At 40.5% G+C, this 19,164-nt stretch overlaps 1 protein-coding gene across 1 annotated transcript in view; it reads right to left on the bottom strand.

Moving 5' to 3' along the window:
* Positions 1-19,164, bottom strand: part of LOC147303774 (dolichyl-diphosphooligosaccharide--protein glycosyltransferase subunit STT3B-like) — a 104,799-nt gene that overhangs the window by 52,152 nt on the left and 33,483 nt on the right. The window contains exon 2 of the mRNA XM_086280777.1: positions 7,853-7,961. Coding sequence (XP_086136903.1) covers positions 7,853-7,961 — 109 coding nt within the window. The remainder of the gene's footprint in view (positions 1-7,852; positions 7,962-19,164) is intronic.

Here is a 19,164-nt window from a genome sequence, read left to right on the forward strand (position 1 = left end):
CAATTGTGGGAGTTCCACTACTACAAGCACATCAGACAGACCAATGACTTCAAGGACACGAGGTCCTCTGACACCCTTTATAGCAGCCTTTGTAGAAGGCTGTTAATAACAAACTCCCTAAAGATACAATTTAAAATTGATTCTTTGCCAAGTTGTCAATTATGTGTATGTACAAAACACTGTTTCATCCTTTGAGTAAAGTATCTTTTCAAGCTTCACTGATTCACAGGTCAAAAACAACCCATTCCCCTAAAAATGGTCACTTACAAGGCCCTTCAAAAAGCCCAGAAGTATTGCCTCTGGCTCCTTGGAAACAAAGAAAAGAGTATGGGCTCAAGACTTTTGCACAGCACTGCATTTCTCATTTCATTAGGTCAAAACTTCAGCGAGATTTAACAGGAGGTAATGTGGCCATTAACAAGCTCCATTAATGATGAACACGAGTTACTGATGGGCATTTAGGCACCAAACACCAGCGTGCACTGCCACAGAGCCACCACTGTTTATTACATATTTCAGGGGCAGCAACGAAAATAAATATTCAGCTCAACCAATATGCTAATTGCAAATAACCAAATTAAATCGAACTAAACTGAATTGGCCTTGAATCACACTGGGCACACTTAAAGGTCTGAACAATTATTTCTGCTATCAATTTGTTGATTATATCATTAATAAATCACAGAATCTCCTTTTCTCTGTTCTCCATTTTGGTCGATTCAAACACTAGAAAACTGGGATGAAAAGGAAAAAGGAATTATTTTTGCTTGCATAAAGAAAAATCGAGGGTCAAGTTTTGCCACACATGGTGTCAACAAGAATGTTATTATTAAAACCATTAAAGATGGGGCCTGAGTGGGTGAGGCTTAATGTCCTTGTCTCATCTGTATGAGAGCAGATCCAATTAGAGCTTTGTGCAGTGCAATGTGGACGTCTGAAATAAGATGCAAAATAAAGGTTATGTTTAACGTGCGAGTAGTCCTTGATGCGTTTCCACTGTAGGCCCACTCCATACGCTACTGCTAATAAACTTAGGTCTTCACGTCTCTAATTAGCCAATGCCTAGAAGTCCAACCTACACCAGCTAATCTACATCTGCGTAAATCAACCACATCTCATCTCATAGCTCTGAGAATTTGACAACAGTCCATTATTACCCATTCTAAACTGTCGTATGGCCCAGGTCCCCTCAAATATGACTAAAGCTGTTCATCATAGTCAAGGATATTTAGCAATGAGGTCTGGCTTGAAAGAAATCTTTGTACATAAATTTAATCAACACTTCTCTAAACTGGCATTCAACAAAGCACAAGGGGGCTTGCTCATTTTGAAAACAGCATCAACTAAAACTGTCAAAAGGCGTTACAGAAACGCACTTGAGTCATTGTCATTACGGCAACAAAGAGCGGTTTATTGGATTGACAGCCTGCTGTTGTTCTGGACTGTCACATTAGAGAAGCCTTCCTTCCTTATCTGTGGCACAGGAGAAAGAGCAACTGGCAGTCATCCTCTGGGGAGTGGAGGCTGGGTGGGAGTGAAAAGGGGGAAATAAAAAGGGAGAGGGCAGCTGGACTGGCGTGAGCATAAAGGCACTCAACTGTCACATTAACTGACATCGGCTCATCTTTCTTCCGAACGGCCTGACCCGTCTCAGTGCTTAGAGACTTAATGCTACCATACACAATTAATGCAGACTGTCAGGATCATCTGTCTAATTTTGAATAAAGGGCGGTGGAGGGGAGTGTAAGGATGAGACTGGAAGCATAGTAGATGTGTGAAAGGCAGAGGCAGGCAGAAGAAAAGATATGATGAAAGATAACGAGCCAGTGAGGCTCATGAGAAGAGGAGGAGACTGTGAGCTGTATATACTGAAAGGTGAGCCCAGGTAGGTCGAACGGAGCAAATGTAACATTAGCAAAGGTGTTTTCGTGAATCCTACCTGGCGTCAGAGGTCACAGCAAGCAGAATAATTGTTAAAACGTCAAACCCAGACTGGCTGTTTAAAATGACGGCAGAGTGTAACTTAGTAATTCACAAAATTCTGAATTACATTCTCCGCTCCCAAGTTTCCTAAACAACAGCCATTGATTGCATTTACGGGCTCGCTGCACCAGTCTGAGATGAACCCAGCACTTGTCCACACCCCTGCATGTTTTAAAAGCATAGGCTTGATGCAAATAAGAGCTCTCACACATTCGTTTTATGATTTCAAAAGCAGTGTGGGAGTAAAAGTAAATGCCCTCCTTCCCTGAAGCCTGTCTGTGTTCATAAAATTATCTCGCTCAGTCATGCAAACAAGTGGGATTTTCACCATAAACCTACACACCAAATAAGCGAGCGCCTCTGTTACTCCAGCAACTGCCATCGCTGTGCCCTTGAGCAAGGCACTGTTTGCAGCCGACTTTTAGTGTTGAACAGTCGCTCTCTATATATAAATGTTGACAAATCCCACCTCCGCTTCCAACTGTGAAGCTGCTGTTTGACACTGCAATCTTCTTTTGACTGCTCCCTTTAGGGGTCGCCACAGCAGATTATTTGCCTCCCTCTCCCCCTCTCTCCAGCATGTACTGTCACACCAAACCTCCTCCCCTACATCTGCGGTCTTCCTCTCGTCTTTCTCCCTGGTAGCTCCATATTCAACACCCTTTGTACAATTCCCCACTAGCCCTCCAGTGTGCATGTCTGCGAACCTCTTAACCTTCTCATTTCCAGTCTTGTTTCTCTTAGTGCCACTCTGGCACCTCCAGCTCTACTTCCCCATCTTTTGTCAGTGCCACTGTCTCCAAATCATACACCATACGTGCTCCCACTTTCATCTTGTTTACCTTTCCTTTAGCCACTATTCTTCTCTTACAACTCCAAAACACTCCTGACACAGGTCTCTACCCACCACTCCACTTGTGCACGGTCCACTCCCCGGGGTATATAAACTCATCTACGTCACTTCCTCTACTCCTTGCATCATCACCTTCCTGTCTTACTCTACTTTACAGACATGTATTTTGTCTTCCACCTACCGAATTCCTTTCTATGTCTCTCCAGAGCATACCTCCACCTCTTCAGACTCTTTCACCTGCTCCCCACTCTCCCTACAGATACCAATGTCATCTGCAAACATCACAGACCACAGAGACTCCTGCCTGACCTCATCTGTCTATCACCACTGCAAGCAAGCAACAGCTCAGAGTCGATCCCTGATGTAATCTCAGCCCTTAATGAACCCATTTGTCTCTCTAAGCAATAAAATAATAATCAAGAATAATTTGTTATTTTTCAGTTATTTTAATGCAATCTCAAATGTGCTTAAATTTGCATTTCCTTAGCTTTCAGATTGCTCTCTCTTATTCAGACACTTTGGAGAAAAGGTCATAATCATGCTTGTTATGCTGTTTGCATTCCTGTAAAGTCTGATCCAGTTAGTTTTTTCATTTTCCTTCATCTATTTTTTTGTAATAAAAAAAAAAAAATAGGTCAAATATTTCTAGTTGCTAAAGGGCCATAGTTCTATCAGATGCATCAATTCCTACGCATCAACTCCTAGACTCTGCACATTTACATGTGATACGGAGACATTTGCATTTAGTGTGGCCAATTAAATGACCCACCCATCTGCTAAAGAAATGGATGTGTCTTATAAGGGGAAATGTCACCTGCCATCTGCCACTAAACGTTTTCCAAAAGTCCACTGTGGGTTACAGTGGACTGTTTTGTGTAGACCGAGCATGTAAATCTCAAAGGGAGCCACAGTGATGCCCTGGGATATCTGGGCATTTTAACAAACAGGGGATTAGTATGCATCTGGTAAGCTAGTGAGTATTTACATCAGCAAGACCATGCATAAGAGACTGACTTAAAACAAAACACAATGCTAATGTTCATGGTGAGGAAGCAACGTGTCATTTATGTAGTGCAACAGTGTGGCTCACTGACAGTGACACAGTTTGGGGGCAAATGAAGCACTATGGCACAGAGAAATATGCTATATCAAGCCTTGGCTTACACACAGATCTTGCTGGAAGGATGAATTCATTATCCATTTCTGCATTTTCAAGGGATTTGTTGACAATGATTAAAAAAAAGAAATACAATATCTCCACTTTTTGCGATGCCACAGCCATTCCGCTGCAGTGCATGTTTTACTCTTTAACATTTTTCTTCCAGTCAGATTAATTAATTTGGTTGCCAAAGCACTTTGTGAAGCTGCATATTAGTTCCAGCATGCTTTATGTGAATTCATTCCAGTGGTATAAGTATCATCCCTGGGGATCCAGAATCAGGCATTTTAAAAATGTCAAATAAAAGAAGAAGAAAAAGGTATGAAGTAAAAATCATCTACAGACGATGCTCAAAATAATAACGCCGCAAGTACTACATGACCTCTGTAATTGCAGACAGTGCAACACATACCTTAGGCCCCAGCACAATCGCTCCACAAATTATACTTGCTGAAATGGCTGCAGTGACTCTTCATAACCACTCAGCACAACACTTCCAAGAAAAGTTCAGAAACACAGGCAGGATTTTGTATCAGCTTGAGCCTGTGTGTTTTAGTTAGGCTAGATTTGTCATACTTATGTCCTACATAATACAACGGTTAGAAATCAAACTGACCTTAATTCTATTCTTATGATTTAAATGTTAGGGTTTTGTTTGTTTGTTTAATGGGGGAACATCGACATTTGGAACAAGCCTAATATTAATAAAACAAATGACAAATAGAAGTATACCAGAAATGAAGTTATAAAGCACTCATGAAATGCACCACCTGTCTGCCAACTTCTAATCTCCAGCTGTGATACTGCTCAAGCCCATGTATGTTCTCCCTTTGCAAATTGCTTTAGTCTGCTGAGAACATTAAAATATTTAAAGTAATGTCCAACTGGAAAATGAAATGAATCTTCAGTGAAACTACATTGAGCAGAAAGGAGACTGCAGCGTGTGAATTACTCTACGATCATTTCCCGTTTTGACTCATACGCCATCAATATATTCCAAATGTGCAGAAGAAGAACCTCAGCTCTGTGTGCACTGATATTTATGCTGAAGATAATGCAATGTACAGTCCGGGAATCTTGTTAATGTCATGATTAGACGAGTAATCTGAACTGGAAGGCGTACAGTCTTAAATTAATTTTCATGAGTTTCAGCTTCCACCCTCTGGGTACACGGCTTAGCCCAAGCGTCCATGTACTGAAACAGAAGCAGAGCATCCATTATTACAGGCTAGGCTTGTCATGTGCAATTACCAGAATCTGATGGTAATTACTTATGACAGATGAATCCTGATGGATAGGTTTGGGATGTATAATTCCTTGGATTGCTTGTGCAGGAGTGAAAACTATATTCAAATATCAGTATGTAGAATGTCTTCCAGCTCCAGCCCTGGACGTTGTTTGGTACTACAATAACAGAAATGTGAATAAATGCACAGCATTAACATGCCTCGTTGTATCGGCTATGTGCAGGAACTCCCTAATCAGAGGGAAAGAGACAGGAGTCGCACTACAGGCTCCAAGGGTCAGGCTCTAGCTCAGCGTTTTACCTGAACTAGTAATCGAGGTAAGAATTCATTTCCACATTTATCTGGCACTGAGTACCTAGATTCTGTAGTCCTGATGCACCATTAGCTAGAGCAATTATAGCTCAGAGTATAACCCTAGTATGTCCATGAAGCTTGGTTGAGAGAACAAACAGCAGGTGGGGACGTTAAGGAGGAAAGGGAGATGGAAAGGCCAAAGGTATTTAACTCACATAGACGTCACTGTTCACAGGATAGAGGGGTGAGAAGATGAGGCTGGGAGATGAGGGAATCGGGGAAATGGGAGACACATTTTGTAGAATCATCATGTCCCATTTTTCACCGAAAAAGTTCAATATTTTATCGTAATCATGTTGCTGGTCAGTGGGGAGGGCACGGCAGCTGAGGGGAATCAGTCAAGTTAACGGTTAACTGTTGTTCCTGGATTGTGACTTAAATCCATGCTCTTTGATGGAGGCTTATGGGGCTCTATGGCATCCTTGATCTGCCAAGCCTGACTTTAGTACCCTCGAAATACTTCTCCACACTGCATGTAGGCAGGCCTTCTTTGTTCTTGTATGTAGTAAGCTTGTGTTTGTTTTTATCCCTGTATTGAACCTTGTGTGCCGACAGGATCAAATGGGCATCTCGATGTGCTGGTCGACCTATGTGTGAGCCTCTGTGTGTTCTGCCACCAAACCAGGTCAGGGTCATGCAATGCAAATATATCTCAGTCTTTTTAAAAATCAGGACATTGCGGCATCAAGCGTACTATTTCCAGGCTATGTACGATGCAGAATTCCTCTAGCTTATGTCCCGTTGCCCTGAGATTTTTTGCAAGGCAGACTCTAAACACTAAAAGCTTTCTTCAACCTTATCCTTAATATTAGAAGACTCATTAAAGTAGTGTAAATCTATTCTTTCAGGACCAATTTGACTCTCAGTATCAGGCTCATCTTACTCTCCTTCATGAATACAACTTCACTGTGTCACACATGGGCCAGAAAGTTGCTCCCAAGTTGAAAGGGAGCAATCTAATATAGTGCCATGGCCTCAGCGTTAGTTGCTGACACTTATCTCAACCCCTTTTAGTCTGATGCAGAGCGAGCTCGTTCACACTTGAGGTCACTGTCTGATTAAACAAACTGCAAGACACATTCAGCAAAATGTAGTGCCTCAATGCTCAAGTGACCAAACTGGAAACTACAGGCTGAATTTAAATCAGCCATTAAAATAAAAGAGATGCGGAGACAAGGCAACACTTTGGTGGAAACACAAAGAGGATGAAACATTTGTCTGAGCTGATTTAGTAAAACAACAGAAAATTGAGGGGGAAAAGGCAACTATTTAGAAAGGTTATCCTTGGGGTCAATTTCAAGCACAGCAAATGTTCGGCCTTCGGAAATGTAAACGCTTGCCTCTGTGTTTTACATCAAACACCTAAAGCAATATGCAGATGATTGACCTTCAGCTGGGAAAAGTCGTGGTTGGAAATAATGATCGCTTTTTAGTCTTTTCTGATACACACTCTCACTGGGGTAGAGCTGTACAACTACTTCATAGACACATATGTAATCAACCAGTCACGTGATAGCAACTCAGTGCATTTATGCATGTAGACATGACCAATAAGGCCTGCTGAAGTTCAAATCGAGCATCAGAATGAGGGAAGAAAGGCGATGTAAGTAATGCTGGATTGGATACGGTCGTAGGTGTCAGCCAGGTTGGTTCGAGTGTTTCAGAAAGGGCTGATCTATTGAGATTTTCCCACACAACCAATCTGTGGTTAACAGAATGGCCCAAAAAGGTAAAGTATCCAGAGTATTATGATTCTGATGTAGGCTGAGGGCACCATGGTTTTTCTAAACACTGACTGTTCCCCATACACATACACAGAGGTCATTATCCAAGTCAGTGTTGCTCAGGTTCTCTCTATTATTATTATTTTTTTTTTTTTTTTTTTTAAATCACAAAACATATTTTCTTAAAATTTTGTGAGCCTGTGGTACTCCTGTGTGGAGTTTCCCCACAGCCATACTTTTTAGGTTAAATTATGATTCAAAATTGACTGTAGGTGAGGATGTGAGACTGTGTGGGGGGGCTGTTGACAGATCCAGTGTGTACCCAAGATGTGTATGCAAGATGGGATAGGCTCCATCAGCTTTGTAGCTCCAAAGCTGAATAGGCCATTTAGAAATCGGATCAGTAGAGATACTTGTGGCTCTTATGGGCACCTTATTAACAAGATTTAAATCTCTAGTTCTCTAAACTGGAAATGGAAAATTGATGAACAAATATGTAACAAATGGAGCTGCATTTTGAGGATAAACTTACTGTGCCACCCACGATCCTCCCCAAGGGGTACCACGCCCTTTCATCGAACCAATTGAGGAACTCATAGAAGCCATTGGTGGTGAGATGGTGTGTTGATCTGTAGTTGAACCTGTAGAGATGCAGAAAAATAATAGGGATTACTTCGTGTAAGGCAAAGAAACAACCACACAGATAGAATAAAGATCTATTTTCATTTGTAGGCCAATTTTGAGAAGGGGAACAACAAAGACTCATCTCTAGGAACGAATAGATTATTTACAGATTTTCTGAAGGCGGTACGAATGGATAAGCTGCTGAGTTTTTCTTTTTTGAAACATGGAAGATGAAGCTTCCATTCACAACGTGAGCCTTTGTGCTATCGCCAACAGCTCAGGTCAGTCGCTGATTTAAAAAAGGAAAAAGGTTGCGATGAAGGGCTTTCATACATACGGTGGCATTTTCAGAACAAAAGCCTGCTTATTGTACAAATAGTTCCAATTTCAGGCTGAGCTGACGAAGACGTAAAATAGGTCTGGTATTAGAACAGAGAAATAATGACCAAAGGGGGGGAAACTAAGAATAAATATAAGGAATATTACTCCAAACAGGCTTCGATTCACACTGTAGCCGTGGTAAGCCGAGGGGGTTGGAACGGCGTCAAGCAGCAGAACCAAAGAGCTGACAGTGCTGAGAAGAAAGCTGCCAAAGAGAACGAAGCAAGTGTTCAGTAAATTTTCAGAGGCAGCTTCTTTTGCCACCGAGCTCATTAATGTAGGCCGAGTATGTTCAAAGGCTCATGTAACATAATTCAGCTATAGAGATCCTATAGCAAACCTCAGCAGCTCACTAAAGGACTATTATTAGACAAATGTATATCACAGAGGACACAGCAGCCTCATCTGTGTGACTAATAAGCTCTGGAGCAATTCTTTGATTCATATTGCATCAAGTCTAACAATATGACAAGCCAACAAACCAATAGCAGGCTCAGGGGTTTCAACAAGCTGATGCTGTAAATTTGCATTTATGTGCATCTTAAAGCAGCATATACATGCCAAAGTTTAGAGGCTATAAAGAGGCTCCTGCTGCATGCGGGTTTTTTTTTCTTTTTTAAACACAAATCAAAAGAGTATAAGTAGAAGGCAAGCTTGGCATTTTAACAATGCAAAACAGTGAGACGTTTATCTGCATCTAAATCTGCTACAAATAACAATAATAGGCCATAATACCGACTCAACAGTGCAATCACTTCCTTATTACTGGCACTCGTTAATGAGAAAACAGGGATTAAAAGTCACTTAAAAAGACTTAAATACTGAACTTGTATCTGATATAAATTTGCAAACAGTGTATACTCCAACTGTAAAAAGAGAAACATGCAAGCTGCTGGAAGAGGCAATTATAATCAAATTCATCTGACCTTAAAGTAGTGTCAACAGAAACAGTGAAACACAACAAGCACACACACAAAAAGCACACACACAAAAAGCACAGGTGTCTCGGGCGCAACGACAGCTGCGAAGCCAATCAACTACATTTTCTTCCTTCAGCATACCCCACTCTTCAAGTGCGAACAGGCACAAACCCTTAAACACTGGTCTTTTCAAAGACGGCTGTAATTTTAGCTAGAAAGTTCTCGTGTTGTCTTGTGTTATGAATGGAGCGCACCTCTTTCCTCCCTAGAAGCACAGGCTCACTCGCCATTTTGTTCCTCTGTAACTGAAATGACTGAAAGAGCGCCTCTGCACAACAAGATCAATCCAGACGAAAATAGGAGTCGTAACAAGGTTTCCGTAGGTAAACCTGTGGAAGGATAATGGTTTCCTGCAGCAGTCTTTGTCTCCACTAAGGCTCTGTCACCCAGTCCACATCCTACAGAGCGGCTGAGGTGTCAGGTGGTTACTGGCTTCAGCTCTCCATCAAGCTCCCCATCTGCTGCCAGCCGTGCCTCTCTTCACCCCAATATGCCTCTGTGGACGTTCCACGTTGGAGGTTGCAGGCTGGCAGGGACCGACAGTTGTCTTTGGAAGGGGTCCTCATGGTCAAAAACATCTCCTAGTCTGGGTCCAACTCTCTACCAGGCGACCCTGTGTCCCTCATAGTGTCCACCCCTTTCATTTGAACTCATAAAGGTCAAGAAAATCCTCTGCTTAAAAACAAACAGAAAAACGACAAAAAACACCTATGTGTTTAATAAATGCATATTTGTTGATAAACAATCAATAGTTTAATTACTGACCAAATTTATCGTCAGCATGTTTTCAGTCACAATCGAACAGGCCGGCTAGGGATGTCATTAAATCAATAAGCGTGCTTCCAAAGTTAATCACATAAACTGCGTTTCCATGCATTCAGGTGAGACAGATTAAGAGATGACAAGCAATGTCATTAAAAAGCTGCAAAGTCGTGGAGCGTGAGACGCTCACGATCAATGCAATAAGTTTAAAACTGCTGCACGGTCACGAGATGCTTGGTTTGCTCTCATCTTCTCTATTCCCATCCCTCAGTTAGTTTTGAGAAGACGTCTTTGTATGCAGCACGCTTTCATTGATGGAGAAGTTGCAACATGATGATGGGATGCTGTGGGATACAGGTGATACTGAAAAAAAGTCAACAGATCCCAGGATTTTTATTTTTGTGTTTCATTCTCTATGACAACAGTTACTAACCATATTGATAAGTCAAGACGAACAGAATGATCATAAATTAGAAGAGCAATATTCTCTATGCGACGGATGAAACAACAGGCAAACACTCACAGGCATTGTGCCTCTTAAAGTGATCTTGAAAAGCTATAAAGAAGCTGACATGAGTGTTTATCCTTGGGGCTCCTCAGGCAATCACATTACTCAACAACCTGAGGCCCGAGAGTCTGAATCTGGGCAGAGAACAGACTGGGACAAACAAACCATCCAGCTGGAACACAGGAGTCACACAGGAAAGGAGAAAAAAGAGCTACTGCTTTACAGTTTTTCTGCTACAAAACCCCCCATACAAGATTAGGTCCTGTCAATTAAAGTCTAGCAATTGTTTCATATGTTTAATGTCCAGTTCTTTCAATACAAATATTTCATTGCATGCTGAGGCGTGGAAAGAAGCTCAATGTTACGAAGTAAAAAAGGGAAAAAAATAACTACAGAAGCAGCCAGGTGTGCGAGTTTGACCACAGAGAGACTGAATGTAGGTGCTGTGAAACTGGCCAGCCAATCCGACCTCATTGTTCTGCAGCTGTCAAAGCAGCGAGGCGGAAACACGGCAAATTCAAAGAAAGCCTTTAAAAAGACAACTTTGCGCACTGCCACACCATATCCACACAACCCATTTTCCAAAGATCTCATGCACAGCTGAAGGGAGCGCTCTACCTCTGCCCTTGTCACTTTGACGGGGCGGATAATGTAGCTCTGCCAGGCACATTAGCAATTTAATGCATAGCTGCCAATATGGTTTTCAGGCCCACAAAGCACACGAATGACTAGTGATTGTACTGCAGCACCTCTGAAAACCAGCAAGTACGCTTCAAGGAAAGCAGCACACCTCTAATAACACCATTTAAAGAACATAAATTTAAAAAAATCCTGGATTCATATCTGCAGAACAACTCTTATATAAACTCCGCAGATAATATCTGAAAGCAAAAATAAAAATAGAAGTGGGATATTTATGCACTTGATATCACAGGGGGACTCCTGCAAGCACCGTCATTTATTTTAATCAAGGTCCGTTTCACTGATTACCAGTTTCCTGTTGAGGCTGTGCCATCAGCAGCAGCAGCATGACTAAGTGGGCTCCCTTCCTGTTTATAAACTAGTAATGCCTCATTCAGCATCAACTGCATAATCAGATGCATCATTGGCTTTTCCCCACTCGTCCATATTCTGGTGAGTGTCTGAATGGTCGTTGGTTCTAATCGCCACCTTGACTAATTAACAACCTCTGTGAACAACGTGTAAATGATGAAACTGTTTATGGACCAAGAAGGCAAACAAGCGCAAACAAAATAAGCTTCACACAGTGAGGTATCCGGCAGTCGAGCATTGTTGACCATCGTCAGGGTGACCCTGTTATTGTCGTTTTGTAAGGCCACGTCTCTTAAAGCAGAAATTCTGAGTTCTGTGCCGAGTCCCTGTCACAGGGTACGGTGTTGCTGTTTGCATTGTGAGCTGATGTCTCTGTGCTGCTCTGCAACCTCAAGTGAAACTGGACTGTTATTTTTACTGAAATGCAGAACAGAGAGAAGACTCGAGGACAGACTGTAAATCTATACACGGACTGACAGAGCTATAAGAATGAGAAAAACATCTACACCAGCGTAATGAACCTGATACAATTACATCCCATTGCATTTTGTTTCACAGTGATATTATCCTTGTGCTAATCAACTTACTGGGTTTGCACTGCATGTTGCTACCCTACACATCTTTGAGTTCTGCATCAGGCTACGGCATAGAGTACAGAGATACATTGCCACAAACATTGCTTTCTATTTAAAATATACATGTATATATATTACATAGAAAACTTTAGTGCATGCCACCAATATGATTTTAAAAAGTAGGTACACGGGGAACTAAAGACAGCTAGTGGAAATCTCACAGCTAATAAGGTTAATTAGCAACATGATTATAATGATTATTATAAAAAGAACATCCCGGAGAGGCAGAAGATTGTTACGCCACTAACATTCAAGCATAAAAAGGCACCTAACTATGGATGAGCTGCTCTACACATAACAGACAAAGCAAAGAAACAATTTTAAATCCTCTTTTTGCTCTTTGTAACTAGCAGCAAAAGAAAGGAATAAAAATAGGCCAGTTTCTTAAACTGAATTTACAGGTTGACAGACATAAAAATAGTATTTTTCCACCAACAAGGTAATTCTCAAAGACACATTAGCAAATAAACCCTTCAGTTCTCCTCAGGGGAGGAAAACAGCCATCAGTAAAGCACAGTGGAGGCTCTGTGGTGGTTTATTACTGCATTTTAGCCAGTGGTGTTGGAATCTTGCCAAAATCTATAGACTTATGAAGACAGAAAAAAATACCAATAATTATATGGAAAATATTTCACTGGCAATGGCCTCATTTTTCAGCATGACAATAGCTCCAAACACACAACTAATGTAGTAAAAGCATATTTGGATAGAAAAAACAGCAAAAAAAACAAACAAAAAACAAACAAACAACAATACTCATGGACTGGCCTCCCCAGACCGAACCCAACATTATTAAAGCAGTGTGAGATCATCTTGAGGCGCCAACACCCCAAATATTAACTTGCCAGTTTGCATGTGTTCCAATAAATTGCTGCACCTATTTCCCATTTTTCTAGCAAATATGAAGAAATGATGGGTGGCTCAAGACCTCTGCAGAGTACTGTGGAATGAGAATAAAAATTTCTCATCATTCAAATGTCTAGAATCTAAAGATTTTAATCAGGAACACAACTAAAACCAAGGAGTGAATAGCTGTTCACTGGCTCAGCTAATGTCCATTTGAAAACTCTCCCTGGGCTAACAATTTCTATACTTATGTAATATGTACCTTTGTGATACATGTGACTACCTGATCAGGGTCAAAAACCTGAGTTATCAAAATGATCATATTTTTTGCCATTTAATTATACTTTGACTAAGGGCACGTTTTCTTAGGCAACAGTGCATTCGCCTCTTTTAGCAACCTTAGACGGGCCATTTGAAGAACAGGATTACAGCTATCAACAGCCCACAAAAACTTGCCTTCCAATATCCCCAAAATAAGATTTTCTGGTTTGATTACCACAGAATTGGATAACAGTGAGTTTTCAGTCACACTGCACACTTTGTCCAACTGTCCCAAAAACTAATGACTCAGTACTGGTGGGAAAGGTCACTAACTGGCTGACTGGATCGTTGCCAAAGCTTTAATGGTGTCTACTGGTCCTGCCATCACCTGACAAGATGAAGCATCCTGGCCACTAGTGATATCTCTTCATTGTTCAAACTCTTAGACCCAGCAGTGGATAGAACTATCCACCCAAAACACAAGTGAACTCTGTGCCAATATTGGAACAGCAAAGCTGCATAAGTCTACAAACATCCAGAGAGTGTGATGAATGATTTAGCCTACTGTAAAGAGTGCGTGCAAGCAGAAGGAAACAGCTAATGTCAAGTCTACTAACTCCTTATACTTTATATCTGTTAACAGTAAGAGTGGGCTAACAATACACATGAGCCACCTTTAATAGCCAGTGATATAAGAACACAAAATTACACAATGCTTAAACATGCAGTGGCTCAACTTAAATCGACTGGTATTTACTTCAATACTCTAATTGAGCCTTCAGCAGCATTTAACTAAACCACACATTCACCACAAGTGTTTTTTCTGTGCTCAAGCACTTTTTAATCCAACATTCACATTCAACATTTGGCGTGTGAATGTCACATATGAATTGATTACATTTTGAAGTTTTATTGTTACACTGTATTCTATCAGTCACAAACAAGCCCACACTTTTTCTAATGAAAAGCAACTTCAATTAATTTTTTTTAAATATATATAGCACCAAATCACAACATTTTCCTCAAGGTGAATTATATTGTATGTTAAAGACCGCACAATAATACGCACAAAACCCCAACAATCACATGACTCCCTTTGAGCAAGCACTTGTTGATCATTTTTGAAGGTGGGGGGTCTGCTGCAACCAGTTGATGGAACAAAAGACACATTGCAAAGTGGTGTAGTGAGTGGGGTGGTTGGCACGACACAGGCACCCATGTCAGCAAGAAAAGCCAGATATCAAACTACCAAACTTCCAATTACACCAGTTAAAAGGGAGTTTTTTTCCTTCCTGCTCTCGTCAAAGTGCTTGCTCAGAGGAGGTCATTTGATTGTTGGAGTTTTCTCCACAATTGAATAGAACAGTTTTATGCATATTATGGGACCTTCCCATGTGAAGTGTGAAGGTTGGGTTTTAACAAAGACACACGTTCAGGTGAGGTTAATTAAGGATTAGATTAATACAAATAACGCAATGAAGATTATTTTCTGAATGCATGACAGCAATATGTGCATATGTTCCTTGAAAAATTACTTTGTCAATGTGAAATTCTGCTTAGACAAGCAGTGAGTGCAGTAGGTTGACTGAAGCACCGACTCAGTTGATCATGTTTGCACGAACCAGAGCAGAAAAAAAGAAAAAAATATTATGAGATAAACAACAAATGTGCAGCTAATTATTCTGCTAGGTCAACCATTTCCAAGTCTCCAAACAGGCAAAAAATATAATTATCTTAATTTCAATAAGTTAACACTTGCTGACACTGCAGAGGAGACACCCCCCACCCCCAATTTAACCCAGAGTGCACAGCTCATCATCTGAGATGAAGAGGTCCAGTAAGAGCCATTTAATCCTAATGCTACAGGAAATGAGGCATTACATTAAAATTGAACTCCACCCAAAAGATTTTTACATATTAAACGCTCATCCAGCACAGCTAAAACATAACAAGTCTATCATATCTTCCAGACTTCATTTAAATTAAGAATATTTAGCATTTAGCACATTCAGCATGGTCAAAAATGCAATTAGTAGAATCACAGAAGGGGCATATGTAACAATCCTTACCGGGAATGAGCAACACATTTTCTCAGCAGGCCAGACTGACTATGATACAGCAAGCAAAGGGCCACATATTGAATAAATGAAACATGACACATATTGCTGAAATATATGCTAATGCATACATTTTATAATCACAACAGACTGAGTCCAAAGGCTGTTAGCTTTCTGTTAGAAAATATTGATCATTTCATGCCAATCTGCTCATCAGTCAACCTGCAGGCTGTACCCACTTAAAAATATATTTACGCATGCACATAAAATGTATGCTTGAATCAAGAAAGCAGTGAGTGACTGTTTTACTTGTGCTGATAAATAAAACTATTATGGTACAGACCTGCATCAGTAAATGAACCCAATATTCCACAGAGACCTCTCTTGATTGGGAAGCCCGAGTATATTTTACCCTTCTATCTGGGATAATGACAATGAGATGTATAAGAAATCTCTCTGAATGTTATTTTGAAAGTTCAGTTGCTAACTAGGCGTAGGTCATGCAGTCTCAAATTTATACAAGTGCTTCAAGAAAGATTTGCGCTAACGGAATCTACAAGGACACAGAAAAAAATAAAATCCTGAATGTGTTATCACTGCTTGCAGCTCGCAGGCAGGAGCATTTCTAAGCAGTAAGTAAATCTAATTTTATACTATAAATAAATAGCATAAAATAAAGGCTTGACATTTCTGTTCAACAATAACTAAAGTAACGCAACCTTGTAACTCTTCAGGAGCTGCACAATATTATCCCATAATAAAACTGAAAGAAAAAATAATAATAAACCTGGGATGTTGCATCTCCAGTCGGGCTTTTAAACCAGCTCCTCACAGCCCTGCTTTTCCACTAGTACCTGCAAGAGTAATTTCCATCTTCCTGACATATAGAGTGAAGTGCTCCAGTGATGCTCGGTGGAGTCATTTGATTACATTTGGGTCACATCACCAGCTGCTGTAAGTCCCCTTTGTCGCTTGGTTTTACTCGGTGTGTTTTTGCCTCAAGTAGTGAGATAAGACTTCCTGTTAAATTTGGAAACAAAGTTTCCTCACATATTTTGCAAAAATACTGTGTTCTGTTGGAGGTTGTCGATGTAGCACACTTTTTAGGTACCAAATTGTAATCCGTAGCTGACACGCAAATTTCGCCGTCAGACGCATCAGGACTTGTCATGTTGTTGTGCATGCTAAGGAAGGTGAACACATTGCATTACTATAACAGGGATATGATACTTTTATATGATGAGGTCAGTGATCTTGGAGTGTCTTGTCCCATGGTTTGACTCCACCATCTTGGTCTGAAATTGGTGAGAGTGGTCCTTGTCCTGCTCTGGAGCGACAGAGGGAAGCAGGGATACACAAGGCAGAACCAGCTCTGCAGCTCACAGAGGCTACAGAGCAGAACAAGACTACTGTTGCACACTGCAGTTCAAAGACTGTGGAATTCGACTCCATACACATGATGGAAACTTAGAGAGACAGTACCCAAAAATGGGTACAGCCGTGTTAAAACCCTCAAGAGAAACAACCTCTGGGTGAAAACCGTAATGTCCAGAGTCCAAAGACATGCATGTTAAATGAACTAACTTGGCTCTAGGTGTGAATCCAAGTACAAATGGTTGACTGTCTTTGTGTTAGCCCTGCCACCCTACAGGAACCCTAAACTGGATAAGCGGTTTAAAAATGATTTAATTAAAATAAAAAAAGGAAGCTGGCTGGATGAGCCAACCTCATAGTTTTGCTTTCTCGCATCTTGAGAGATGTAACATCATGGCAGTATGCAAAAAGCCAAATTAGTGCCCGCTCAAACTAATGAATCAAAGCTAAAGTTGAATTTTCCATCTTAGATCATCAGTGACAACCTTAAATAGACATTACTATGCTCCAGCTCTAACTGGGATCCATCTGACACACAGCACTATTTATTTGCTCCAATACCTCCACATTTTGACAGTCATAATAAAAATTCTCAGTTTGTTCGGTTATAAAAAAGGCTGTGGGGAGCAGAGTTATTCAGCTCTGAAATAGAGCAGTCTCATAAAGACTTTTCTTTGACTAGGTGCTGTTGTGTGAATACATCAATGTGGTGTCTCTTTCTATAACAACAAATATGTAAGAAAGCTTGTGGCTCGAGCTTCACTGTTTGGATGCGCTCTTTTTTGTGTAAAATGCAGTTATTTGATGGAGTTGCCACTGAGGTCTACATTCTCCTGACATCAGACTTCAAGAGTCCCAGCTATTGACATCCCAATTATCTTTTCACACACATTTAGACTGCTACTCACAACCGTGCGCAGGCTGGCAATGCCTACCCATCACAAAGACACAGGCTTTTAATACCTTATGGGCCTAATAGGACAATCAATCTTAAATTGTGTCATATTCTTGGCAAGGTACGACGAGATGCTTAGCTGAGCTAAAAGACAACAATGAGAGTCGCTGAAAGTAAATTATCAAAGCAGTCGGGGATACACAGGTGACTGCAGGCAAAGCAAGTCTGAAGCAAGAAGCCAACACACCATTTGTGTGTACACGTGCTGAGATGATTGCTTAAACTTTTTAATTTAAAAAAAAGAAAAAGAAAAAAAGAATTGATGAAAAACAAAAGCATGGGGAAGTTAAATCTCAAACTTATTATGAAATCCAATTTAGGTCTCTTGTGGTTACTGGTCAAATAAAGCCTTAATTGATTTTTTTTTTTTAATTAATGGTGTCTGGAGCAAACAAAGTAGTTAAGAGGTTTTTAATAAGAATTAACCAAACTATTCAAATGAAAACCTGTCGAAAGCAAAATCATCTCTAATGTGCTGGATTATTAAAACTAAATATGATTTCATGAAAACAAAAATGGCTCTGGACACCTTTCAAATTTATGCATATTCTGTATAATAATTTCTGCAATATACTTATATTACAATTAGTTCAGGAGATCATTTAATAACCAAGATGTCAACAAGATAGTCGCATAGTCCCTAACCCTATACTGCACAAACTAACAGCAATTAACTGACTAATTAACCAAGAAGTCAACAAGGATTGCAAACATTTCTATCTGGCACAAATTGATCTTGCTTCACTGAAATGATGATTCTTGTGAAAACAGAAAAGTGCCTGTAAAACGGCCGATATGACCTTCGCCATGACTTCGGTGAAGACCCATTAGACTCCCGTTACACAGGCCTATTGACCATTTAATGACTGCCTGGCAAACACCCATCGCTGGGGGCAAATGACTGATTGCAACTGGTTACTGGCAGTCGCTGTGAAATCAATCGCTAGTTCCCAGTTATGACAGACTAGAGACTAGTCAGTGACCTCATAGAAAATTGTGTCTTGCTGACTGGTGGTCGAACGAATGGTTTCTGCCAGCACACAGTGCTTCACTGAAAATCCTGTGATTGCTTTGGTGGATATCAGATGAAGACTCCAACTTGTCCGCAAAGACTCACAAACTAGTTGCAAAATATTAGTTAAAGTATTTAAATTGTGATGCAAACCAGAAATAAGAGCATTCATCTTCAAAGTAAAAGTTGTGCCTGAGCACTGGAACCCACGAAAAACGTTTTTCTAAATTCTGACAAACTCTAGAAGTACTGATTCTTCTGAGCTCATTGCCCTTCAGCTAAATGAGCTAAATTTTAACTAAATCTCAGCATGAAGATGTATAATCCTAATTGTACAACAAACCATTTCACAAACGGATAGATGCATCGAGGTAATCTGGAAATCAACATCTTGCC

This window comes from Aulonocara sp. 'chitande type north' Nkhata Bay, linkage group LG22 (genome assembly GCF_057382095.1).
Source record: "Aulonocara sp. 'chitande type north' Nkhata Bay isolate Kocher_YH1m ecotype deep benthic linkage group LG22, A_spYH_male_GT1.1, whole genome shotgun sequence".
In the NCBI taxonomy this organism is placed as follows: domain Eukaryota; kingdom Metazoa; phylum Chordata; class Actinopteri; order Cichliformes; family Cichlidae; genus Aulonocara; species Aulonocara sp. 'chitande type north' Nkhata Bay.